The sequence below is a fragment of the Podarcis vaucheri genome, assembly GCF_965113315.1.
Source record: "Podarcis vaucheri genome assembly, chromosome: 5".
Taxonomy (NCBI): domain Eukaryota; kingdom Metazoa; phylum Chordata; class Lepidosauria; order Squamata; family Lacertidae; genus Podarcis; species Podarcis vaucheri.
The window spans coordinates 68,188,924-68,216,724 of NC_138763.1; the positions used below are offsets into that span (position 1 = coordinate 68,188,924).

The window sequence follows — 27,801 nt, forward strand, 5'->3', positions numbered from 1 at the left end:
TTCTAAAACCTGTTCAATGCACTGTGTAAATGTCTTGAAGTAGATTAGGTATAATGTACTGTGACTACATAAACCATCTAAATTTTCAAATAAAGAAGAAGGATGGGATGAGGAGCCAAAACAAGAAAATGGGAGGTGGAAGAGGGGATTCACTAGTTAGTTTTCTCAACTGTTAAGACAGCAAGTGATTATACCACTTAGAAAAACATGGAATCTTTCGGTAAGGCAAGAAATATCTGAAATATTGTTTTTTCCCTTTTATTGTATCACGTACATATGGGCAGCAAAGCCGTTCAATCTTTCTGAGTTGTAACCAGGTAAGTGAGATTAGACACACTGATTAAGTTAGTCAAAGCTACTGATTTCAATGAGACTATTCTGCATGTGACATAGGCCGCAATCCTAAACCCAGTGATTTTTTCCTGGGGACACTCAAGGGTACGCAGTACCTGCACCTTTTTTCTGGAAGAAAAGCACTGGTTTAAAATGTGGCACTTAGTGTAACAACTTCATGGTGAGTACCGGCACCTCCCCCCCCCCCAGAACCCCGCTGATTGCCTAAACCCCACTGGTTTCAGTAGGACTTCTGAGTAGACATGATTCGGATTTTGCTGCTAGTTGGCTACAACGCTTTGATTGTAGAAGCACTGCCATGAGTGCATTCATTTAATATTGTTGTACACCAACCCCAATCTCTGAGCAGTGCGAGATTCCAGGGGCTTATCCAGGGTTCATGTTTCCTTCAGGAAAAAGGCATAGTGGAGACAGTGGTGTCTTTTAAAATACATGGTTTATTTACACATATATACAATTGGAGCCTATAATGGAGGGGTTCACAGCATTAGCATCCCAACAGGGACTTGTTTCTCTCATAGCTGCAGCCTTGGATTCAAACAGAGATCAAACATTACTCTGACTCTTTCTCCAGCTTGCTGCTTTACTTCTAGGTCACATCACTGCAACTCTCAACTCCAAAATCTGGCTTCCTTCTTCTAACTAACCACAAGCTGGGGTCCCACCCATTTGCTGTCTCACATAGAGCGGCTTTCCTTTGTTTCTTTTAATGGCCCATCACCCAGTATATCACCTTAACACAGGAAGCTAGCCTGGGTTATATTTTAACACTTGCTGGATCGTGCATACAGCCTACTTTCTCTACCCCAAACTCAAAACAATATACTTATCCCCCCTCATCTAATTTGTTTGTGACACCTCAGACTCCTTACATTAAGACAAGAATGAGGTGACTGAAAGTAGATTTTGATGGTGGGGTACCATGAGAATCAGGACCAAGTTAGGCAAGCTCAATGAAAATAGATTTCTCTATAATATCTTATTCTGATGGGTAGTTGTAATCTTTCCTTAAGATATATTTAAGGTAGGCTACAATATTGCCAGGTAGAGTCTAGTTCACAGTAGAACAACTACAAATACAAATGTCCATATATTTGCATATATAAACATGCAGCAAATGGTGTGGACCTCTTGTAGAAAATCTATTTTTCTCTCATGATTGTGGAGAAATGGTGGGAAACGTTCACGAAACCCAATCCATGTCATTAGTCCTTATAATTTCATTCATTATTGGGCCCCACATTGTTAAAAATACAATTCCATTTTGGAACGTCGTGCCTGTGCAATATACTGTGTAATTAAGGTCATCCAACATGTTTGCTGGAACTGTGATATTTTGAAAGCAAACCAACTGTAAAATAGGGATTTCTGGAATCACATAGCACTCACCCTGGGTGACATCTTTGTATCATGTACACTGTCAGGGTGAGAGACCACGAAAGCTTAAAAGGAATGAATTACTTCCTTTTAGAGACCAGTTGGTAAAGTATTGGTATTGCTCCTGGGAAATTTTGACCTAATCTCATTTCAGACAATGACTCATTTAGATAAGTCACTTTCAACCTCAGTTCCTTAATTTGGGTGGGGATTTGTAACATTAGCCAACCTCACCAAAGTGGGGGTTTTTTCTCAGGGCAAGCAATAAAATAATGTAACACTCTTCATAGTAGAATCCTAGGCATGATTACTCAGGAGTAAGTTCCAACATGTCCAAAGGAATTTAAGGTTGCAATCCTGTGTACACTTATCTGAGAGTAATCTCCACAGACACAACAGGACTTCTGAGAAAACATACAAACAACTGCAGCCTTAGATTGTAGTGTGCATGTACAGGATCACACCCTTATCCTATTAAAAATATAAATACTTCCTGATAATTAGCATTTAACTAGAGTGCAACTCAATAGCCATACAGTTCCTACGAAATCAGATCCCGTGCCTCGTTCTAAAATACCCTCATTCCATTCAATTTATCACCTGACCTGTATTTATTAAGAATATCCCACTGAAATCTAGAGGATGTAGAAATGAACTAAGAACACCAAACCCACCCCAATAATCTACTTTTAAAATCTGACGAAACTCTAAAAGAAAATGTTTTTTTTTAAAATAATAAGAACAAATTGTCTGTTTAATAAAAGGCAGAGTAGAAAATATGTGTGGGTTACATAGAGTTGCCGCAGGTCCCCACCATAATGCCAATGATTCCCATCAGCTGCCTGAAAGAGACCGCTTTTCACAACTTGGAAGTACAGTGAAAGTCAGAACTTCACCTGCTGAATTCTGCTTGTTGGTGATGTAGTGGTTACAGACAAGGTCTGGTTAGAAGACTAAGGATTGAAGCAACCCAGGTGTGATCCCAAATTCAGCCACGAAGCCAATGTATCGTGAGAATGAAACGAGGGAGAGAAGGGGGAACCATTTGGGAAGCCTCGACCTCCTTGGAGGAAAGTCGGGATGAAAATGATTTTTTGTTTTTTATGCACGCTCAGGAACTTGCTACAGGGAAAGCACCCGCCAACTTTCAAATCAGGACTCAATAAATATATTTGGGATTGTGCTGCCTTTGCATCCGAAGAGACAGTCCTGTATAGGGAAGCCTTTTAACGCGTAATGTTTATATATCACACACACACACACTTTGCAAAGCCGCCCAGAGTGGCTGGGGGCGACCCAGTCAGATGGGCCCCGGGTACCAATAATAAAATCATCACTATTATTATTATTAGCCTGGGCTCTTGACTTCCTGCCTCAAGAATGCGCGTCCCCACCCCGCAGCGCGAGCAGGGGAAGTCCTAGTAACGAAACCACTCCCGTTCGCCGTTGCCACAGCGGCAGCTCTTCCCCCTTCCGTCTCGAGCGGAACCTTTGCGACGAGGCTCCGGGGCAGAAGCGGAGGGAATTCGCAGCCGGCCCTGGCGCAGGCGGGGAAAGAGGCGAGGCCTACGAGGCACTGGCGGCTGTTGCTGCTGCTTCTGTCGGTGCCGCTGGAAGCCGCTTCCTTTCTCGTCGCTGGCTGGCCGGTCGGGGTGAGTGTCCCTCGTGCTGCAAGCCCAATCCCCTTTGGGGGCACCGCGCCCTGCTCCTCCTTTGTCCCGGCGCCGAGGAGGAGGCGCTGCAAGGGGAAAGGAAGCGGGACGGGAAGGTCACCGCGAGGGAGCCCGGCGGCGGTGGCCGCTCCTTTCGCTTTCGTATTCCTTCACGGGACCGTGTCAAGCGCCTTCCTGTGCAACCTCTTTCGAGAGGCCTCAGACCCTGGGTGACTTGGAGGGGGGGCGGGGGAGGCGAGTCTCTGGGAAACGCAGCCAGGTGGGCTGGGTATCAATAATAAATTATTATGATTATTAATATATTGTGTCCTCCCCCCTTGCCTTCCCTTTTGTGCGCTTGCCAGGCTCAAAGCCCACCCACCCCGCTTTAAGGCCAGTCTCTCTCCTCCCGCTGACCCAAGGTCACACCAGGCATTGGTTTCTCCATTTCCTCCCTCCGCATCCCTCCACAAAAGCTGCCTGTACGGGTGTCGTTAGTACCGCTCAGAGCACTTGGCATCTATGCATTGCTTTGCAAGCAGCCTTCCCCAGCCTGGTGCCCTCCAGAAAGTTTGGGCTACAACTCCTACCCTCCCTGACCATTGGCCATGCAGGCTGGGGGGGGGGGTAAGGCGTCCATGCTGGTAAACGGGCTCCAAGCTTTTGTGGGGATTTATATACGGATAGCAACACCTTAAACTGGGCCCGGTAGCCAAATTGGCAACCAGTGCAGGTTTCTGAAGAGAGGTGTTGTATGCATGCATGCATGGTCTCATTCCTTTCAGCAATCCTGCTGCAGCATTTTGCAGTCATAGAAGCTTCTGGTCCAAGCACGAGGGACGTCCCGTATAGAGTGCATTGCAGTAATCCAGGCTTGAACTAGCTAATACAAGAACTACTCTGGTGGTAGTTTACCAGTTGCAGCTAGTAAAAGGTCTTCTAGCCACCAAGGGCTCATTAACACTTCTGCTTGTTCTCTGCTTTCTAGGCACAGGTTCAAGTTGTTTTGCCTTTGCCATGCTGCTTCCTCCCTGTGGAACATGCTGCCAATGGAAATTCAGTGGGCGCCTTTTGTAACAACTTTTAAACGCCTGCTGAAAACTTTTCTATTCTGTCAGGCCTATGCAGGCAATTAAGAGTACATCCCCCATAATTGTCTACTGAAGTTTGTTTTTAATTATTTTCCTTTTTTATTATTTTACTGTATGGTTTAACATTTTTATATTGTTGTAAACCACTGTGATATTTCTATGATACAATGGTATATAATTTTTTTTTTTTTTTTTTTTTTTTTTTTTTTTTTTTACAAATAGCACTCCCTGCCTTGCTTCTCTGAGTTTCCAAATAGTTGTCCAAGGCTGCAGTCCTAACTCCCATTTACCTGGAATAAGTCCCATGGAATTCAGCGGGACTTCTGAGTAGATATGGTTAGAATTGTGCTACAAATGTTGTAACGTGCTGTTCATCATATTAATGCTTCTCACTGAAGTTGGAGCTATCACAACGCAGGTTAATAGTACTGTGGTCTTGGTTCTTTTAATTCAGCTTTATAAAGAAACTCAGAAAGCAGGTAGAGAATGTCATACAATGCCTATGCACTTGGCACATCTTAGCTAAGTAGCCTGGCAGCATAGGACGCTGGTGATATGTGAGGTCTGTCACATTCTTGATGAATCCAATTTTTGCGACTCTGAGCAGGCAACAAGAATTGTGACTACAATGCACCTGACAGGCCACAACTTATTAATAATATCCTGTATATGGCTTGAGGGCTTCAGCTTTTGGCTGTATGTGGCATACTAGCTATGGATACTTGACCACTACCTGGCAGATAAATAGTACCTCTTGTAGTCTACTGGCCTTACATTTGATTTATATTTGCTTCTATGTAAATGTTCCTATTTAAGAAAAGAGAAGACTTAAGAGTGGCAAACTTAAATGTAACTCTTTAAGTCAATATATAATATTGAGTGATGTAATTGGCTCAACTTTAATGAAACTACAGTATTCTCCTTTTCACTGAAGAGCTAGGAGAGGCAATTAGCTGTTTGTTGACATTCCCATTATGTTATGGACAAACATTTAGAGCTAAGTTAACTCAGTTGTTTTGAATGTAAGACGAAACACTGAGATAATGTAAATTTCCTTCTGTCTTCTCAAATATCCTTGTTGTGGGCTTTGGTGCTCTTCAGGGGGGAAAAAACATTTTCCACTGAAAAAGCTATTTTTAGTACCAGAAGTTCTGCTTATAGTAAATTAAGCACTGTTGAAAGGGGGGGAAATGACGCATGCTATGAGAAAAAGATAAAAAGGTTGTGTTTAGTTGACACAAAATCTCAGTTTGAATTAAGATTAGGAAATATGTTTGGGCATCAGGATTCAGTCTCTATGGAATTGCTTTGCATTAGTTCAGAATGCAAAATTATCAGTCTTGTTGCTTGCAGGGAGGGAAGGGGGACCATAGAGCAGGGTATGAAGTAAAGTGACAATAAATGAATAATTCTGATCAATAAGTACTTGTAAGAAATGCAGGCATAATATATCCACAGGGCAAATAATCAATTTGACCCAAATACCAAGTTGATTGCCGTGTGCCTCTCTCCACTTATCCTCTTCCGTTGCAGTAGTCTCTAGGTTGGCCTATGGCTTGAAGCCATTGAATTTGATGTGTTTTAATTGCAATCAGTAGTTGGAGCATAAGCTGTATGGAAGCAGAGTGGAAAGTGAGAACAATGGCTCTTAATAGGTGCCTTCTTTGTTTTTCTTGGTCTTTGTTTTTCTTGGTCTTCAGCTCCTTCCATGTATGTGAGATTTGGTTGGAACTCCATCCACGTTGTATGGCTTTTTTGTACTGCTTCTGTCCCATCAGTGGTGTAGTACATTTTTGTATCAATATCATATATGAAGGTAATGCATTCTCATGTTTTATCTGGAGGATCCATTCTAAGGGCAATGCCCACAGGTCCCCAAAATTATGTAGTTCTGGGGCCATGTATCAGATCTGGCTCCTGATACACAACCACTGATGCACGAGTCCTTTTGGACCCAGAAAAGAGTAGAACAAGGGGCGTAGCAGGCTTATGCACGCTCGGCCAAGACATGCAGGGGCCAGGAATGGAATCCTCACGCAAATTAGTTGCCACCTCTATTTGTAAAGGCAGTAGTAGAAAGCAGCATTTTCACAGTGCAAGGCCTATGAATTCAGGTGATGTTTGCAGTTTGCAATTCCCTCTAGTATCCAGAACTTAGCAGCTGTAATTCTTGCTTGGTGCGTCTAAGACTGAGGACATTCTGCAGGCTTCATACAGTGGTACCTCGTTTTGAGTCTGCCGCATCGAGTGTCCATTTTGTTGAACATCTGCAGCAAACCCGGAAGTACCGGAACAGGTTACTTCCGGGTTTGCTACATGCGCAGAAGCGCAAACCGTTCCGTGCGCATCTAGTGTCCGGGGCTCCAGAACGGATCCTGGTCGCAAAACAAGGTACGACTTTAGTGGTATAGACTGTTTTTAAATATTGTTTATCTTAAGTTGGGAACAGTGCTTCAGATGACTGCAGTTCATTGATAGCAGGTAGGAGTAAAGACACATGAGCTGGACACGTCAATAGTCTTGCCGCTCTGCCAGTTAAACACAATATGAAGACACCCTTTTATAAGAACTTTCTCTTTCTTTTGTTGTAGGTGAAACAAGCAAAATGGTACATGCAGAGGCCTTCTCTCGTCCTCTTAGCCGGAATGAAGTTGTAGGTTTAATTTTCCGATTGACAATATTTGGTGCTGTGACCTATTTTACTATTAAGTGGATGGTAGATGCAATTGATCCAACAAGGAAGCAAAAAGTAGAAGCTCAGAAACAGGTAGGAGCATATAATAAAATATTTCTTCCTAAATATCAATTATTCAGAATGTACATTTTGGAACATAAAAGCTTATGAATGGGAAGGCCAGGTGCTCAAGGAGGTTTTCCAAATAAGATTATTATTGTTGTCATTAATGGCTGCTAATATTTAGACTGGGAGTGAGGAACTGAATCTGGTCAATGGTGGGCCATTTTTAGGGGAGGTACGAACTAGTCAATCATCTGATGTCAGGTGACCAATTTTCCTATGTGCTGTAGTGAATTAAGCCACGCTAGAAAGGAAAATCCAAGCCCAAACAAACAGGGCTTTAAAGTGACTGCCAGTGTTACGCTCCAGTTCTTGCTAGATCTCACAAAGCTTGAAGTCAGCACCTGTCAGCTGAGAGGTTTGGAGCCTGGACCTACTCTCACCTGTCACATCCCCGGCCTAGGATTTTTTAAAGGAAGAGGGTAAGCAGTAAGGCACTTGCCTGCTTTCCAGCTTGACTTTCATGGGGCATTTCCTCAAATTTGCCCTTAGCAAGTGGTGGCAAAGCATTCAGCTCCCCTCCCCTTTACCAGGACAGTCAAGCCCCTTTTTGCTATGCCCGCTGCTCAGCATGGTCTGAGACGCAAGAGCACATTTGATTTGCTTCCCCCCTTCAAGCTTCTGGAAAGTACTTGCTACATTTTTTGGATTTGCATCACTAAAGACGGAAGAAGGAAGGAAAAGCAGAAGCCAGTTTTACACACACACAGTGCCTTTGCTAGAAGCCTGATGTGCTTTCCCATGAATCACTTCCCTCTTTTTCTGATCCACACAAAAAAAAATCACGAACCTGCATACACACACCATCTAACTGATAAAAAAATCAGCTGAGGAGCAGGAAGAGGTGTGTGTACATTCACCTGTAAGTGTGAAGTGGCTTCACCCACCAAGGACGTGTGGCCGATGGCCAACTAGCCATGAGTGAGTGAAGCCCTAGGGCTATAAATGGTCCTCGGCTCCTGGGCTAGTTAGAAATATAGGAAGAGGAGTCAGACCTTTGATCCATCTATCTTAGCATTGTGTGCTGACTGGCAGTGTCCTTTCATACAGGAGTCTTCCCAGTCCTACCTGGAGATACCAGGGATTGAACCCAGGACATTCTTCACACAAAGCCCTTGCTCTGCCACTGTGCTATATCCCTTCCCCAAGCGTTGATTTACGTCTGCCCTGCATCAGTTGGTCTTCTTACGTGGGTGTTGCATTGTTCCTTTTTTGAAACCACAGGTGTGTTTTTTTTGCTGAGGAAATATTATTTCCCCCAATAGTGTATGTTGCTGTCTTAATTCCTGCATGAAAGTCAGCTGAGTTTTTTGTCACAGCATCTCCCTCGAATATTGTTCGTAAACAGGGCAAAGGAAATTTGCATCAAAGCTGTTCCCCCCCTTCCCCCCCTCCTGCCCCAATCTGTTATGTTTTGATAGGATGTTGTGCTGCTGCCTTACTCTAACAGTAGTAAAATGCAATTGGGCTTGCCTTCATTTATCACAGAGGAAGACCCTGAGACAGTGGCCTCGTTCTGTTTACTTAACCTGTTGAACAATTATCAAATACAGAGGAGTCACATTTTAACTAAAAGGGGTGGGGGTGAAGTCACGCTACATTCAAACAGGTGAAAAATTTGACAGTTCTGTGTAAAGATCTTCAAATTTCAATTCTTTGGCTGTCCATGTTTTCAAGTAACAACACACCTCCAAATTATTAACTTTAAAAAGTGAACAGTGTAATGTTACTGAATGTTAACTTATTTTTTAAATAAACTCTTTATAGGCAGAAAAGTTAATGAAGCAAATAGGCGTGAAAAATGTGAAGCTTACGGAGTATGAAATGAGCATTGCTGCACATCTCGTAGACCCTCTTAGCATGCACGTAAGCATCTCTCTTTCTCACTTTTTCTTATTCATTTAGAAAAATGGTGCTTCGGGGAGACAGCAAAGTGTAATATTTGGGATAAAACTTGGTAAAATGCAGCTGCTGTTACTCATGCAGGGATTACACGCTAATAAATTAAGAGTCTTCCTAACTTAGGAAACTTCCAAGTGCGCCTGACTATTTTCTAGCAGGAAATCATCTTCTATATTTTCCAGAACAGGAAGTGGGCCAGGAGACTTTACTTCAGGGCCAACTATAATCTGCTTTGCATATCACAAAACTAATTATAATTGCAGTCAGATCTGTACAATACAGATAATGTGATCCTGTTCATGTTTACTCAGAAGTAAGCCACACTTAATTCAATGAGATGATTTAGGATTGCATCTTAAATTGATTTAAAACATGATAATCAAAAAAGTAATACCACAAATCTTACTGTGGCTCCACTCTTATCTGCTATATCTGAATACACACAATTATAGATAGCCATAAACTTCTTTAGCTGAGAATGTGACTGCTTTCTTACTTGATGATGACTCTTTAATATTGTATTTGTGCCTCAGGTAACATGGAATGACATTGCAGGTTTAGACGAAGTTATTACAGACCTGAAGGACACAGTAATTTTGCCAATCAGGAAGAAACATCTGTTTCAGAACTCCAGACTCTTACAGCCACCGAAAGGTAGGTATGGAGAGGTCATAAAGGATGTTTTCTTGAAACTGGCCATGCTAGATTTCAGCTGCATTCAGACACTTATATCTCATCTTAATAAACGGAGACATGAACAAGCCTTTTCAAGCACACACACAGAGCCCATTTTCAGAGCAAGTGAGAAAATGAATCGGGAAGTCTTCTCTTAACTACAATTTTCTTTCTTCCGAACCAGGAATCTGGTTAATAGCTTTGGCATGAGCCACGATTACCAAGCCATTATTATGATTAACACTTACACTGATTCTGCATATACATTGTACTGATTGTACATTGGATCTAGTAATCCAGTAGACATACAAAAGGAAAAAGAAGGGGAAGAGAAGAGGAAAGCAAGCAGTAGAGCAGCCGCTCTTTCACTGGCCGGTGGAGTGATTGTCCTGCCCCTTGCCATCTTATTCTTCCGGAGAGGCAGGGGCTAAGATTTCAAATATTCAATTAGTAGTAATCAAAAGGTTTAAAAGATGTTTCCTTAGCAAAAAGCAAGAACCCTTTATGTCGAGAGTTGCAGAACCTGTATTTCTCCAGGTGTTGCTAGACTACATTTCCCATCACCCCATGCTGGCGTGGGCTGATGAGAGTTCCAGTGTAGCAATATCTGGAGAGTCGCAGGATCCTCTATTACCCTATGTGAACAGAAGAATGCAGATTGAAACGTTACGACCATTTCCTATGAATATTGGCGAAACTAAGGCACAAGGCTGTGTGTATTTACATGAGAGCAACTTCCGGTAAACTCGGTGGAATTTATTTCCAAATACACCTTTCAATGCTAAGCTGTATGGGACCAGTACTCTTTAACTTTCAGCTGAACAGATCTTAGTGACAGTTTATGCCTCTGATGCTCCCTTTCTCTTCCATTGAGATCACTTTTGTTTTTAACAGAAAGATTGTAGCCTGAACAAAGTAACATGTTCAGGATTCATTGGGTATGGGAGCCATATATGAATGGCGGTGCAAATCTTGAGTATCCAAAGGCACTTAGGAGCAATCTTATTAATAGCAAATGTGACTCCGTTGGTGTTCATGCTGTGTATGTCAAACGAAGCGGCAATAAAATGTTAACAATGTGTTGCTTTTTAGGAGTACTACTCTACGGCCCTCCAGGCTGTGGTAAAACCTTGATTGCCAAAGCTACAGCAAAGGAAGCAGGTTGCCGATTTATTAATCTTCAACCCTCAACACTGACAGACAAATGGTATGGGGAGTCTCAGAAGCTGGCTGCAGCTGTTTTTTCTCTTGCTATGAAGCTTCAACCTTCCATCATCTTTATTGATGAAATAGGTAAAATATGTACTTTCTGTATGTAGTCATAGGAAAATATAATTGCATTGAAGTTTTAAAAATGAAATGAATCTCATCAAGTATGCACGCCTTATTTGGCAAAATATCAATGTTAAGAAGGCAGTCACTCTGAAAATAAGGAAATGCTTGATAGCACAAGTTTAACTTGGTTGTAGCCAAAGATCTATATTGCTAATGCCAAGTATATGTGTACTCAATATCTGGTGTTTACTACAGGAAGAAATGAAAAATGCTTTCATTTGGATGTAGATATTGATGATGTAACCAAGTTATCTCACCCACTTCAACCTTCATTTACATTCACTATGAAACTCCAAATTTCAAAAGTAATGTAAAAATTAAACCTCTTTAAATTTTTGCATATTTTAATTTTTTAGCTCTTAATTTATTATTTACATATTGTCAATTTGGCTATTCCAGGAGCTGAACAGTTAAAATATGGTGTGGGGGGGAATTAAAGTAACGTTTGCCTAATGTTGCGCTTAGGTGTGAATATTATATGTTGTATGCCACTTAATTCTTACAAGAGTGAGGCAGGAGGCATACTAGAGGGGGGAGAATTCTGGACCAAGCATATACAATTTATTTGCCCAGAAGAAATCAACAATAGTTTGTGTTAATCGGTTTAGCAGTTCTGTACATTTGCATACTTCATTCTTTGTTGAACTTGCACTTTTTCATTTACTTTTTAAAATAGTAGTTGTGTGTTGGCAGATGAATGTATTGTTTAGGGGAAATGGTTGGAGGTGATGCTACTTTGTAGATATGACAGATTCTTCTTTTTTATGATGGCACATCCAGTTCTCTGAGAGACTAATCCTTTTCATCTAGCAAAATGAACAGCATTAGGTGAGGCAGCTTGTATTGCAGGATCTGAACAAAATCCACTTAGTTTGACATTCCTTGCAGTCTTCTCTCCATTCTTCCCATATCACAATCAGAAGTAGTTTACTCTATGGCAAGAGAGGAACTATGGGCTTCTTGCTTGCGAAACACCAGTCAAGATGCCCACCTTAAGTATATAGAACTAGTTGTATGGTTTCTGGGAATCTTCTAGTGTTATGTAGTTGGTGCATGTTTCTTCAATAATGTTCAATACAATAGATAAGATAGATAAGATAAAATAGCCATGAGCACAAGCTTTAATTCAAACGCTCTCTTAAAATTCAGATTCCTTTCTACGAAGTCGTTCAAGTTCCGATCATGAAGCCACAGCTATGATGAAAGCCCAGTTCATGAGTCTCTGGGATGGCCTGGACACCGACTATAACTGCCAAGTAAGTAATAATTTTTAAGAGAAAAAGGCAGAAATTTATATGCATAAAAAGGCCAGGACAATTTAAATGCTAAAGAGCAAGGAAATGCAAAATTCATCCGTTTCTGCTAACTGCAGCTAAACTAGTATTTTATTTTACCCTTTTGCCGTTCTTTGAGCTCTCTTTTCCTTGAGATCAAGGAATTAACACCAAGGTTCACTTTCCCATGTGGAGGTTTTAAAAGGTTGGACAGGAATGCCCCTCTCAAGGCAGGCTCCTGGGACTTTGGCTTCAGTGTTCTGTAGACGGCCACCGATCTTTCCTGAGATGATTGTCATATTGGGTATTTAATTGGATTCACTCTTACTTGGCTTGGTTGTGTGCGTAAGGAAGCCTTGCCTTATTCAGGAAAAGAGTAGATGACTCTGGCAGTTGAGATCTGTATCTCTGAAGCATCTCAGATTAAGAAACTTGAGGTGGTGATCTCATAACCACAGAATTTTGTGGTTGCCGCCACAGAGATCAGAGAGGGACAAGGCCTCAAGTCAACTTTGTAGGAGGGAAATTGGTGTGCAAGTTACAGATAAAGCCTCTCTGTCCAATATAGGCTTACAATAGGAAGCCTCCAAAATTTCAATGAGATCTCATATGCTCAGAGGCTCTGGTGATATCTTTGGCTCCCACTACTAATGACTAGTGTTGTCCTGTTGGCAGGCCAGTACCTCACTTTCTCCTCTGCATAAAGGGGAATTCTTTTGGCATGGTTTGTCTTTTCAACTCTAGAGGGCAGTCTCTCTCTCTCTCTTTCTCTCCCTCTCAGAGGAAATACAGCAATATTTCGAAGCAGGGCTCCTTTACACATTGCATTTTTCTCTGTATAGGGTTGTCTGTGGCACAAATGTGTGTTTGTCTCATTGTGGGTGTTGTACAAAAAGTGATGATGCTTGGAACAGATCTAAGCCAGTGGCATTTGCAGGGCAAGGGTACAAGACTGAGAAAGCAGTAGTTGAGGATGAATGTCGAACTAAATGAATTAAAAAGAAACCCCCACTCCACAAAAAGTCTCACTATTTATGCTTGGTCAAGTTCATTTAGTTTGGGAAATGGTTGCTGGGAGACACATAACCTAGAATCGTTAAATATTACTTTGCATCAGTTGTAGATGGTGAACATCAGAACTTTCCCCCATTTGATCTGATACTATTTTATATCTCTGAAACCACATGCAACTTTGAAAATGTGACAATTGACTCCAGGTACCAGTTTTGTTACTAACAGATAACTTTTGGGGTGGAAGGCTTCTAAGACTATTCCCCAGCAATTTATTGATGGCATCTTTAATCAACCTGTTTCCTCAGGTTTTTGAGATTGACCTATTTTGCTTCATATTGGGCAGTAGAAAACCAATTACACCAAAGCACTTTAGTACTTGAGGAGAATTGAGGAATATATTATGGAACATACTGCTTCATAAAGTACATTGAGCTGAGCCAAACCTTTCAGAATCTCGATTGTCAAGCCAAAATTTGCATCTTCAGCTGTGGTGAACTTTTTTTGTCTTTTCGAAACAGGAAGTGTATCTCTACTTTTCACCCAAATCCTGGGCACTAATCACTTTTGGTTTTAAATACTCGTGGGAGCTATATATTCCCTGAGCTTGTCTGGCCTGTATTGACTTCTGATTCATCTTGCAACAAAAAACCTTTCTGCTCTTCCTTTGTTTTTTGACTTCTTTTAGGTGATAGTGATGGGAGCTACCAATCGCCCTCAGGATCTTGACTCAGCTATTATGAGAAGAATGCCCACACGATTTCATGTCAATCAACCTGTAAGTCATAGAAGATTCACAGCCGTGAATTGTATGGCCTGACTCCTCAGTTATCTGTTGACCATTATTATTTATTATTTATAGCTACTTTTCTGACCAAAGGATCCCTAAGACAGTATACAATATACTGATAAAAATGTAATACAATCGAATAGTTAAAAAAAGTTTAAAGTTCCTTTCCCTGGTGTTTATTGTCCCAGCTAGTCCTAGTTCTTCCTTGAAGAGGGAAGGGAACTTTGGGCGCTGCTAATGGGGGGAGAGTAAAAGCCTATTGCTTCAAGGGGTAGTCTTCACTTACTTTTGAAGATTGTGAATACATTACCACTCTGCTGTCCTTCTGTAGGCCCAGTGACACGAATGGGAATTACACAAACGTGATGCCGTACCATTACAGCACATCAATTTCTGTTTATCCAAAATCAATGAGAATGCTGCCACCCTGTTCTTTGTAACAAATGTTTTGTTCTCAATTTCAAGGCACTGAAGCAGAGAGAGGCAATCTTGAAGCTGATTTTGAAGAATGAGAATGTAAGTCGGTTGTTTCTTATGCAGCAGAACTTGGAATGGTTTGCATTATTGGAAGGGCTGTAGAATCTGTTATGGCTTCAGCCAGCTATTGCATCCCAGTCATGGTGCTTAATTTTCTCTAATGGATGCCAGTTAAGCTGAAAGGGCATAGCTTTCGCTGTGGATTGTGCCCATAGCGTTTTGTTGTTGCTGCTGTTTGCTAAAGTCCATGTTGGAACAGATAACGTTTCTTAATCCTCCTTCAATCTGAACCGCTGTTAGAACTTGTTAAAATATTTTCAAGGCATTCATAGGCTGCTGCTTGTTTGCTGGTAGGTGGACAGGCGTGTCGATCTCCTTGAAGTTGCTAAGGAAACAGACGGGTTCTCAGGAAGCGACTTGAAGGAAATGTGCCGTGATGCCGCGCTGCTCTGCGTCAGGGAATATGTTAATTCAACATATGAAGACAGGTAACTTTTATTGAAACTACAGAGATTTTTAATATGATCTCTAACCTTATCTTTAAAGTGTTTTTTTAAAAACAGAAAGCATAGACTCATAGCATTGTAGAGTGGGAAGGGGGGTACCAAGGGTCATCTAGGCCAACCCCCTGCAATGCAGGAATCTTTTGCCCAGCTTGGGGCTTGAACCCATGATCCTGAGATTAAGAGCCTCATGCTCTACCAACTGAGCTATCTCAGGATGTTTTATTGGAGAGTACAACTTCACATTTAGTTAAATGTACGCAGAGTACAGGGACACTGCTGGCGCTGTGGATTAAACCACAGAGCCTAGGACGCGCGACGGGGTGAGCTCAAATCCCCGCGATGGGGTGAGCTCCCGTTGCTCGGTCCCTGCTCCTGCCAACCTAGCAGTTCGAAAGCGTCAAAGTGCAAGTAGATAAATAGGTACCGCTCCAGCGGGAAGGTAAACGGTGTTTCCGTGTGCTGCTCTGGTTCGCCAGAAGCAGCTTAGTCATGCTGGCCACATGACCTGGAAGCTGTACGCCGGCTCCCTCAGCCAATAAAGCGAGATGAGCGCCGCAACCCCAGAGTCAGTCACGACTGGACCTAATGGTCAGGGGTCCCTTTACCTTACACAGAGTACAACAAAAGTGGGAATGACATCCTTCCTATCCCTTCACTTTCCCTGGTGGGATCCGTGTGCATCTGAGGCAGGAACAGTGTGCACATCTCTCTGCCTATGGGCAGTAGAATATTCACTAATTCCACATTGGACTTTACAGAGAAGTTCAAAGAACAGGAAGTGAGAGTCATTCAAAGCACTCACCTTTTATATGTACCATGTTCTTTGTGTGTTTCCTTACTGAGGATTAAACTACCATACTTGTGTTGCACAGCATTTAAATCCTCTTTACGCTTTTTTGGGTTTTTTTAGTAATGAAGAAGATGAAATTCGACCCGTGCAGCAGAGGGATCTGAACCGGGCAATTGAGAAGATGAGGAAGTCCAAGGATGCGACAAATCAGAGTGTTCTAATGCACGTTAGTTTAGATTAAGGCTAAGGAATGCCCTCACACGGTCTCATTTGGTGACTGTTTTTTGTCATTTAGATAGTGGAAATGAATTGGAAGCAGAAATATCCTTTTAATAAGTGTTGACAGAATTGGTTTTTTTTTTATATGCAGATATCTTAAGTTATTGAAATCTGATAATATTGCAAAATTGGATATGGCCTCTGTAACAGATCATGACATGGGAGAATGTAGTCTAGCTCGAAAACAATGTCTTGCTTCATGGTTTCAGCCTTAAAAGCCTGTTGGTTGGTTCAAGTATGGCACATTGTTTCTTTGGGGAGGAGCACACTCAGTTCATGTACATATATGTATGAGTGTGTGTATGATATGTATATATATATATATATATATATCCACACAGTTTTTATATATAGACATAATGTGTAGATAACTTGCATATGAAAAGCCTTCTCTCTCTTTTTTTCTTTTCCCTCTTTTCCCTTAAAAAAAAACAACTCATTTTCAGGATCAAACCAAGTCAGGGGATTTAAATCTTTCAGTAAACATCTGTTTTTTTGTGTAGTACCTTAATATGAAGGAAGAAAACCTGCTTCAGGAAAATAAATTTCTGGAACGCAGATAAATTTGACTTCTTCCATTTAACTTATGGTATCCACTGGTGCCAATCAGTTTAGGTAGAAAAAGCACATAATGCCTCGTGAACCTTTTGATTTTATATGAATCCAGTACTTTTTTTTTAATAACTTTTTTTATATGGTCACATGATAACCATTACAGTACATCAGTAACTGCATATTACCAAAATTTATTTTTCTATTTCTGAATTTCTGAACTTCAAAGATCTAGAGGGCTCCTATTGCTGAAGTTCCTTTATCACTGTAAGACTATATTGTCTCACTTGCTGGTATCTATAAGTGGTCACAACATTATAACATTAAGTACAATGATCTTAAACATTTGCTTCATTTCTCCCCTACCTTTGCTCAATTGAGAAGCTCTCCACAGGTCTTCTGGTGGATAGAGGGAATGACATAACATTCAGATATTCTTCAATAATGGTGAGGTGGCATTTCAGCATTAAGAGTAAAAAAAATTTCACCCTTAAAGCTGTTCAATGGTCATATGAATCCACACTAATCAAAGTAGCCAGTTACCCAAAACAGTCACAGCCTTCATAAGCTTTTTTTTTTTTTTTTTTAGTAATTTAAATGAGTGTTGAAAAAGATGCGTAAAAAAACTGATGAAAGGAATGATTAATTGATTAATTCTAGACTTCCCTCAACTCATTTTATAACTTGATTATGGTTATTCTTGCAGGTGCTATTTTGGGCACAACACGTTTATATAAAATGCAGAATGTTCCTGCATCTCAGCTCATAGGCTTGCATTTTCTTTCAAGGAAGGAAGTTAGCAAATGGTTTGCGGCTAAATAAAACCAAGTGCAGTGCAGGTTTCAGGTCAAGATCCAGAGGGGCTTGTGGGTGTGGGTTTATAACCTGTGTTTACATCACTTTTTCTCAGTTTTTCTTCCCAGAAGGAGCCTGTAAGAAAATCCCCAGATCCGTTTTACTATTTGGGTTAGATTGAATAGGTGTTTGAGGTTTTGCATGAAGCATTTCCTTCTTTAAGGGGAAATATTGCTGCAGTATGTGATTTCTTTTACTCTGTTTGCCTTTCAAAACCTCTTTCATCCAGTCCCAAAATGGTTATTGGGGACGATTTTGTGGAACAACTTCTAGAGGAAAATCCTGATGCTTATTTATGTGCTCCTCTGGATTTCAGCCATTTTTTGTCTGAAATGTTGTTACTTGTTCTTGCAGCTAGTGTCTACCGATATATCTGTGTTACTGAATCCTTTTAAGAGCGGTTTATGTGAGCTGCTTTTGCAAAACTGAATCCTTGGACACTGGAGTGCATAGGTAGAATTATGGCAAAAGTACTGCTTTGTACAGTCTGTCACCTGTCAGTTCCTTTTGATAATCATGAGTGTATATTTTGAGAGAGTGAATAGCATTTTTCTGTCCATGCCCTTCATTTAATTTTTCTGAATTTCATTAAAAGCACAGAATTCAAAATCAGTATAATTATCTGAGCACCTCATAGGCGTGCTGTTTCTTTCTACCATTTCCTATTGCTTGTGAATAAAAAGGTCACAAATTGAGCTAAACCTCCAAATAATGAGTTCATATCAGAAAATTTGTGCCTTAAAAAAAAAGAATTATGACCATTTCCTGCAAAAATAAGAAGTTGTCGTTGTATTGTTCCTGCTTGCATTCTACCTAATATGTTAATTTACACTTTTGTTAACTCAGGTGCAAAGCAGCCGCAACCCCAAATAATAGAAGGTGTGCCATTCAACAGGAAGGTTACCCCCCCCCAACAAAGTGAAAGGCTTTATTGAATCCCTTTTCCAGTTATTTACAATTGCCAATTTTCCTGGACGAAAATCAAATTTCGTTTGCAATTGCTAGGCTCCAAAGGTAGTAGCAGCTCAGGAAACTCAGCAGCGTCACTCTGCATGCACAGAAATACTAAGTGTGCATACAAGTTTCTTTGGATCCTGCTCAGTATTCCTGTGATTTCAAACAATAGAGCCTTTGAAACAAGAAACCTAGCTATATCACTATATGTGATACATTATTTGGAAATTTCAAAGTGTTTGTGTCCTGTGCCCCCCCCCCTTCTCCCATAGTGCTTGTTTGCTGGGCATGATTTAGACTGGTTGAGGGCAGTAAACCATACGAAGATTTTAAATTACTAATGCAACATAAAATGGACCATTCTGCCATAATAATTCCCAGAACAATTCTTCGGGCATTTATCCTTCCAAATAATTCTTTTATACTTATATTTCTACCTGCTTTGTCACTGCATGTTCCGCACGTTTATCTCTTGTCTGCTGGTATGTCTCTAGCTTTCCAGCCAATGACTTAATTCTTCACTATACATGTAGATTCTGAAGTTGCTATACTAAGTTGTTATTCGCAGCATCCTTCCCTACCCTCTCTCACTGCATAGGATCAGGTTAAAGTTTCTGGTTACTTCCTCAAAAAGGAGAGATGCCTCAGTCCAGCAGGTGTCTGTCTGAGTTTTGGGCACTTCTCTCTCTCAGTTAAAAATCAGGCAAATCACATTTTCTCTGGATTGAAGTCTTTACTGTGATAACATTGTGTGTTTTTTTATTGTTCCCTCAAATACCCCAGTAAACCCTAACAATGTTTTTTTGCCTTTTTGCTGAAACAACTGCCTTCACTGCAACCAAGCTATCTCTTCCTTACATTAATTTCAACTTAATGCTCAGCTCGTTTGCTCCACGTTTTTCAAGGCTCAGTCTTAACCAGTATCCAGTCACTTATTCTGGAGAAATCTTTGTGGAGCTTTTCAGCCCACTTGGGATTTTTGGTCGTTGTTGTTGGCGGTGGTGGAATTGTCAAGTTATGCTGCTTCATGGCTTACCCTACTTCTTGGAACACTGTAGATTGATTCAGCAACCTTTTTTTTTGCACAGTGAAAGAACGTTTGAACACCTTTCCCCTGCACCATGCACTTAACATGTGAGGTTGGGGTTCATTGTGTGCACCTCTTGGAAAAGAGACAGAGAAAAGGTCAGGTGTATATGTCATGTACCATGTAGCTGTACATGGAGCTCCTGCCGTGTGTGAGTGTGTGTGTGTGTGTGTGTGTGTGTGGAGGAGGAGGGAAGGAGTCTATACTTGTTTCTCCAACACACAAAGATGTCTAAAGTGGACCTGCAAACAGTATTTTTGTGGGTTGCCATTGCTTATCCTTCCTCGTTTTGAAAGCTGAAAAGTTGTCTTTCTTTTCACTACTTTCTCCCATTTGCTTGAGGAAGCTTTGCTTCGGTGAGTTACCATATTTTTCCGTCTATAAGACACCCTCATGTATAAGATTTAAGAAAATGGAGGATACATCCGTGTATAAGATGCCCCGTATTTTTTGACATTTGGGGGGGGGGACCTAGTCTTATACACAGAAAAATACGGTACTTAACATATAAGCAACGAACAAAGTGCTTTGTCTCTAAGGCACACCTGCTCCTACCTGAATGCAAAGCAGAGTTCCTCGGGTCTCAGGAGAAAGCAATACAGCTACTACCGTTAACCAAGAATTGTTATCTGTACGGTCCCAACCCCCAAATCCAAAAAAAATATGTTGTGACAAATGAGACTGGCCTTGGCGCTGCTTAAATGGATGACGAAGCAATAAGCTTGATGATGATTGTAGCAAAACATTTGCAACTGTGCTTTTTTTTTCTGTGTGCTGCCGCAGCAAAAACATTTTCCACATGGTTTTTTAGGATCAAGCAAAAGTACACGTATTAATGGTGAAATGTAAATGAGGGGAAAAGAAATAAAACTCTTATCTGGCCTCCTTTCAAAGTCCAGCTCTGTCTTTGTGTTCCGTTTCATTTCCCAAGCAGATTCTTCCGTTAGTGTGGTATGGGTCCCGTCCCCCCCAAGTAAGAGGTAAACTGCACACAAATGTAATGTTCATTTTGTAAAAGAAGTTGTGGGTGGCCTCGGGTGGAGGTGGGGGATAGAGGTCTACCCCGTTCTGTCTGTGTTGCTGTGAGCTCTGCTCCAGATCCCCCTGCTTGAGTTGCTGCTGTTAGTGTGTTCAGGATTACAGTCTTCAGCCTGCATGTTTCCCCTGCCATTGCAAAGGTGTAAAGTTGGTTGAACATAATAAGATTTTGCAGTGCAGCTTTATTCAGTAGTAAGCTTTTCCCTCAGTGGCTACCAAGACTAGAGCGGCATCTGGTTTAACACGGCTCTCTCCCTGCTGCCGTTATAATCCAAATTAGGAAGTCCCATACCTTTTATAAAAAGAAACTTGCATTGGAGTGATGGCAAGCAGAATGTTGATGGATTTGAGTTAATGCCGTTTTGAATTAAGTTTGCCTCCTTGAATGCCCGAGCATAATTTGCACGACCCTTGTAGAAAGTTGTAATGTTGACCTCCCCAAAGGCCTTTGCTTGTCTTTTCAAAATTCAGGAGAATTATTGGTTTGCTTTTGCAACTTATTTCTGACCCTTTATTTAAGCTCATAGTGTTTCATTCAGGCTGGAGGACTGTCTCTTGTTCCGAGTGTTACACTGTGAAATTTGTAAGCAAACTGGAATGGATTGACAGGAGGGCAACAAAGATGGTCAGCTGCATGGAAAACGAGTCTGATAAGGAAAGGCTGAAGGAACTGAGTGTGGTTTTCCCAGAGAGGACTAAGGGAGACCATGATGGCATTCTTAAAAATACTTGAAGGGCTGTCTCATAAAAGAGGCTTTGTTTCTGCTACTAGAGGGCGCAGAGTAGATCTAATGGACTTAAGGTTCAGGAGGGTAGCTTTCAGTTGACCATTAAGTTCTCCTATCCGTAAACTCAGTTCAACAATAGACCAGTTGCCTAAACGGATGGCGAAGTCTGCCTCACTAGAGGGCTTTAAGCTGCATCTGGACAGCCATCTCTTGGGAGATGTTCTAAACCAGCTTTTCTCAGCCCGGTGCTCTCAGATGGTGTTGGGACCAACTCCCATCAACCCCAGCCAGTGTGACTAATGGCTGAGGACGGTGGTCCAGTTGTAGTCCAAAGAACGTGGAGGGCACCAAGTTGGGTGAGGCTGCTCTAAACTGGACTTTCCAGCTCCAGCAAGAAGTTGACAAGATTCCTCCAACTCTAATCTTACCTATATTTATGGTCCAACACAGCAGTTTTGCCTAGGTGCATATTAATTACATGCAAATGCTATTTAAATCCTGCTTTCAGAGTGCAGGATCTAATATCAGTTCCTCTGGATGGAGACCAAAAGCATAATGTATGTCCTTGTGCCAGTAAATGCTGTTCTTATCAGCACTGCCTTGTGATTTCTGGAATCTCAGTGAACTTGAGTGTTCTAGGGCTTGCCAGGCAGCTGCCACACCCTGCTGCCTGTGCACAAGCGATGCCAGCAGGAAGGAATTTGGGGTCTTGTGTGTTGTTGAGAAATCAGGTCACCTTGAGTGGCACTCCTCTTTTAACACACTCTGTACTAGAGTTTCCTGTATACTCTGTCCTAAAGGAAGGTTGGAGTCAGTATCACTGTTCCGAATATTCCTTGTTTCATTCTAACACTGCTTCTGAGTGTATTGCAAGACGAGGACACCCTAGAAAGGGAGATATGTTTGCATAAACTTGTTTGAGCACAATCTTCAATTTAGCCCCCATTTTCTCCTTCATGGTAGTAAGTGCCAGATGGTACCCAGGCCAGATACCTGAGTAAAGTGCACAAACATACCTACTTCTGGTCTTAGACATCCCTTGTAAAGAAATCTGTTGTATTACAGAGCTCTAGAGCTTAAAACACTTGTCCAAAAGGTGCTTGTCCTTCACGTGAGCAGTTAAATCTCCGAAGTGTGTACATGGAAAAATAACTTCCACTCCCCCCCCTTCCTAATCTCATTTTTCATTAAAGAGGAGCTCGTTTTTCTCCCTTAAAAGAATTATATAAGCCACTAGAGGTCTTGGACCATTTCATGCTGATTTGCTGTGTGATATGGCAAGGCACAAGAGCAGGGCTCAGGTTAGCACATCTCCCCTCACCGTATGTCAAAAGCCTACTGCCTGGATTGGACTTTTACGTGCATCCTTCCATGCATCTATGCCTCACCCGCCTGTGGTGGATGACAGAGCATAGGGACTGGACATAGCTGCATGCGTGCTTCAAGCCCAGTCCCTTCTGCACATTCTTGGGCTGCCCAAGCACAACCTGTCATGTGCAAACTGGTTGTTTGAATGTGAGACAAGTGGGGAATAAGTGGAGAAGAGTTGGGTTTGTAGAACATGTAACCCAGTCTCAGTGCAGAGCCCTCCCTACCTGAAGTTCCAGTCTCATTCCATATAGCCATCTTCCCCCTTCAAACCAGGTTAAAACCAGGTTACTTCATTCCAGTGATAGTGTTGCCATAACGAAGCAGCAGGGGAAAATCAGCTGCCAGAGGTTTCTGTCTCGCCTTTGGTTTTTTCCCTCAGCTCTCTGTGCTTCTGCTCAGTACTTCTGAGACATTTCCATGGAATCATCTTACTGACTCCATTAGCTCTCCTTTTGATTTAAAATACTTAACATCATGCTTTTTAGCAAAAGCTTGCCATGTGATTGCCTCCTATTCTGTTCTCGGCCTTCACTCTGCACACCCTGTTTGTTCCTGCCTCCTAGTAACAGCACATAGCTCTTCTGCCTATGTAATGAAGTTCGCTTTCTTCCAAGTTGGACTCTGACAACATTCTGCCGCTGGCAACTTCACACTGAGCATGACACAGTGCCACACAGAACATTCCATGACATCACAGCATCTTAGCCAATGGCTTTTGGGGTAGCAGACAGTAGGCAGCAGGTTTTGGCCTTCGATAAATAAGAAATGTCGGGAAATAGTTAAACATAGAAATATTTATTGATATTAAAAGCAAATTTTAGTAGTAGAATACGAAATTCAGAAGACATTTTAATCAAGATATATATATATCAGTTAAGGCATACATTCCGGTCTCGTGTCTGTAATAAATATGCTATAAAATATTACAGAATATTCTTCTTTTAACTATTTAAAAGGAGTAGTACCCCATATATATTTGAACTGATGGCAATGGATATAGTAGTATAAGGTTAAAAAGAAAAGAAATATATAAACACTATTTAAAATATCAATTAAATTATAAAATGGCAAGATCGTTTCTATCTTCAAGGTCCCTTCCAGAGGGCTTGGATATAAAAGGCACTCTTGTTAATATACATTAGCTGATTTTCAATCTCTAGTTAATTCATTGCAGTTTGCTGCAGATCCCATGCAGCCTGTTGTACAGCAAAAACAGCTGATTCTCTCTGCCCAGTGGCTGCATTTGTTTCACACAAGTTGTAAGAACACATGGGCTGTATCTGACCAAGTCATCCCATCAGCCCAAGGACTTCTACTTGCACAACGGAACTTCCCCGTCCTCTTTCTCTTCCAGAATGCTGCCGCACCTCCAACCACAAATCTGTTCCGGAGTTTTGGAGGAACCACTATAACAGATTTGGGGTGCACAGGGGGAGGAGGAGTTCCAGTGCACAAGCAAAAGTCCTTGCGCCAACAGAACAACTTTTGGATGCAGCCCTACTATACTTTTGGGATTTTGTCATGAGGATTCCAAAACTTTAAAAGCTGGAACCATTTAAAGGCATTTTGAGACAGTAAAGATGTGTTTGTTGCATGATTGCTACAGGAAATAAGAACATCATTTCACAATCTTTAGAAACCATATTATTTCATTCCTAGATAAGACAGATGGAAAGGCAGATGTTGTTTTTAAGTTTGCAATTTGTATTTGACTTAAACACTTGGCCAAAGTTTGGGCGCAATCCGGTCCATGCCCTGGCCTAGGGCCTCTGTTGGGCCAGCTCAGCTCTCAGCATGTTGGGAGGAAGACTAATCAGAAGCAGAGCAGGAAAGGAGGGAGTCCCACATATGCAATCTGCTCACATGGGAGAAGGGTTTGGGCCCCATGTACTGTCATTAACCTGTTCTTAACTTTTACAGAAACTTTACATACAGAAGTACTGCCTGTTTCTGTGCTCTGTCCCTTGTACGACTGAATAACATTCAGATCAGGTGGATTTGGTGAAATTGACTTCAATGGGTTTCTGTTATCTTAAATCCAACTACTACTACTATTACCACCAGCATTTTGTGAATTCTGCAGATAAGCTGTCCTCTCCAAGACAAATAGATGGGACTCTCTCTGCTTACAGAAGAGCATCTGGTTCCTCTTCTAAATCTATGGATGCTTTTCATGACCAAAGCACATGCTACGGTTCCAGAATCTGTAATTTGAATGTAAAATCTACGTGGGCTACAAAATACATTTCTCTTTGTATTCCATATGAACAATGTTCACATGTGGAAGAAATTAAGGCAGCAATCCTATACACACCCGAGAGCAAGCGGCATTAAACTTAATGAGACTTCTGAGTTAGCATGCATAGGAATGCACTGTTAAAAAAGGCATTTTTAGCAGACAAGGGAAATATTTAGTTACTATTCTGAAAGAATAAGGTGGACTAATACCAGTGTGCTAGCTCTTGTGCCTAACTCAGTGTTGGGCTTCAAGTGCCTTTTTTATTTTAACTACAGCAGTTAAGACTGAAGAGAAGGAATATATCATGCTTTCTCTCCCCCCCCCCCCATGCTAAAGTCTCATAATAAATTTCATATGCAGTCACAATTGACTGAAGCACTGGCACAAACAACCACTGCTTTTGTAAGCGTATTAATATATGTATAACAAATCGTGTTTGCACTCGAATGCCTAGATCACATTTCGGAAGAACCTTAGATTAACCAGAAACCTCAATGAGGTTTAGTGCAACTATTACTAAATTGTGAGAATATGACTAGCAGCTGGAATTCCCATATAGCCCCAGGGATGGCTGATCTGTTCTGCATTATGGAACAATATTTGCCAATACAACATCCAGTCTGCATTCATGAAGGCTAGAGATTCACTTAAAAAGCTTGGATTCAATAAAAGTTCCAGGCTGTTCCAAAGAGCTTCACATATTGAATGCGGCAGACAAACCTCAGCAATGGATTCATGGTATCAACTTCAGACCACAACACCCTAGTTCCCTCATGGCACCTGCAATGTTTACCGTCCAATGTGTAAAAATCTAGGAGTTCAAAAGTAGAACAATGATCAAACCTGTGATATTGGATTTATCAGCACCATGCTCTAACCAACTGAGCTGTACAGCGAATTTTCTGCCTCAGGTGCCAAAATAACTTGACTGGCTTTGGATACTATGCACTTTGAACTGGAGGGCAGGGCACTGTTTGCTGTTCTGCCTCAGACAACAAAGTGCTCTGAGCTGGCCCTGCAACCCCTGCTAAGTGTTAAATCAACTTCCCAGGACTCTCCAAATTGCTTGCAACAGTTTGAAAATTGATTTGAGATGATGGGAGAAATCTGATGTGGAATTATGAGGGTTTCTGCAGATGAATCAGGATGCTGGTGTTTATTAATAATCACCGTAATTTAAAAAACAATGTTGCATCAACCCGCTAAAAGGGATATGAAAGGCCATGCCAAAGTTAGGCAGAAAGTAAACTTCCCATTTAGTGCTGCTCAGGAGAAGGAGGAGGAGCAAAAGTCCAACTTCATCCCCAGCTTGCTCAATGCAATTAATTAAAAGCAACAAAGAAGAACAGATAAATAACTCCAAATTTTTCAGCTGCATAATTCTGCACAGTTCAGACAACCTCTTTTGAAAGGCTGTGGTAAATCAGTATATGGCTTTGGACTCCCATAATCTTTCTCTTTATATATATATATATGTACAATAAAATCTCTTCTATGGCTTTCCTTTGAAATTAAGAGGAAATTTCCTAATAACTTCAGAGATGGGAAAGCTGGGAAGAAAATGCCCACAAACAGCAGAAAATTTCAAAGTAGAAGATGTAGAACAGCATATAAATCAACTGAAAGAGCCCATCTTTAAAAACCAAGACGCACTTGGATAAAAACAAAATTAATTATTTTTTCCCAGTGACATGTAGTACTCAGTTAACACTTTCCAAGCTTTCGGCGCCATGAATCCTTCAGGCGGGTTTTCACCTTCACGAGCCAGCTTCCTCATGCGTGTGCCAGAAATGAAGTCAAATTCATTGTGCCTAGTAAGCAAAAAAAGTTATCCATGAAGACATTACAAATACAGTTCTACCTTGGTTTTCGAACAGCTTACGGTAGTTCTCGAACATTTTGGCTCCCGAACGCCACAACCCCAGAAATTAGTGTTCTGGTTTGCGAACTATTTTTGGAAGCCCAACATCCGACAGGGCTTCCGCGGCTTCCGATTGGCTGCAGGAGCTTCCTGCGGCCAATCAGAAGCCGTGCTTTGGTTTCTGAATGTTCTGGAAGTCGAAGAGACTTCTGGAACGGATTCTGTTTGACTTCCAAGGTATGACTGTAGAAAGAATGAAATACCAGCAGCAACACACAGAAGTTGCAACTTTTCGGTTCATCTTAATGAACATACAAATGAGATGAATATGGTTGCAATGGCCTCTCCAAGAATCCTAGAACTGAAACCCAGATTTCAAGGTTGTGCTTCACAATATCACGCAGGAGCAAATCAAGCCCATGAACCAGAACATAATGTTCGCTGTGCTATTTCTCCATGGGCGCTTATCGACTGGGCAGGTCTTTTTGCAAACTCTGATTTTGTAATTTTCCAAAATGAATCTTGGATGGAGCGAGCTGCCATGCATCTACAGGCAGTTATATTTCAACATACTGGCTAATCCAAGACCCAGAAACAGATTTTTCAAACATTTTCACATGCTGCAAAATGAGCCTCCTCACAGTTTTGAGAAATTTGAATTAACAACATATACTTTTCTTCATCTGTGAGGCTTCAATTGCCTTTCAACATATCTCATGCCATTTCATTTGAAGTCTCATCATAGTTCATGAGGAGGAGAATGTGGGAAAGAACTTTTTCTGATGCAAATGAGCACATAGGCCTAG

General features: G+C 41.4%; 2 protein-coding genes across 4 annotated transcripts in view; one reads left to right on the forward strand and one right to left on the reverse strand.

Moving 5' to 3' along the window:
• ATAD1 (ATPase family AAA domain containing 1) lies at window positions 1-20,656 on the forward strand. Of its 2 annotated transcripts, none has more exons than XM_082222104.1 (10): window positions 1-220; window positions 7,066-7,241; window positions 9,039-9,137; window positions 9,707-9,827; window positions 10,941-11,141; window positions 12,333-12,439; window positions 14,157-14,246; window positions 14,724-14,774; window positions 15,090-15,223; window positions 16,152-20,656. In XM_082222104.1, exons 1-10 carry the CDS (start codon window positions 208-210, stop codon window positions 16,270-16,272), a joined length of 1,113 nt encoding a protein of 370 aa, XP_082078230.1. In that variant the 5' UTR covers window positions 1-207; the 3' UTR covers window positions 16,273-20,656. The 2 variants fall into 2 exon arrangements, with proteins under 2 accessions (XP_082078230.1, XP_082078229.1); XM_082222103.1 differs by lacking the exon at window positions 1-220 and adding an exon at window positions 3,227-3,383.
• A 3,015-nt stretch (window positions 20,657-23,671) lies between these two features.
• The window catches only part of PAPSS2 (3'-phosphoadenosine 5'-phosphosulfate synthase 2), a 45,266-nt gene continuing 41,136 nt past the window's right edge, over window positions 23,672-27,801 (reverse strand). For both annotated transcript variants that reach the window (XM_082222069.1, XM_082222070.1), the window contains one exon: window positions 23,672-26,945. In XM_082222069.1, coding sequence (XP_082078195.1) covers window positions 26,804-26,945 — 142 coding nt within the window. In that variant the 3' untranslated portion in view covers window positions 23,672-26,803. The remainder of the gene's footprint in view (window positions 26,946-27,801) is intronic.

Coding starts and splice junctions, on each gene's coding strand:
- ATAD1 (XM_082222104.1), top strand. Junction 9,828..10,940: donor ACTCTTACAGCCACCGAAAG/GTAGGTATGGAG, acceptor GTTGCTTTTTAG/GAGTACTACTCTACGGCCCT. Junction 11,142..12,332: donor CATCTTTATTGATGAAATAG/GTAAAATATGTA, acceptor CTTAAAATTCAG/ATTCCTTTCTACGAAGTCGT.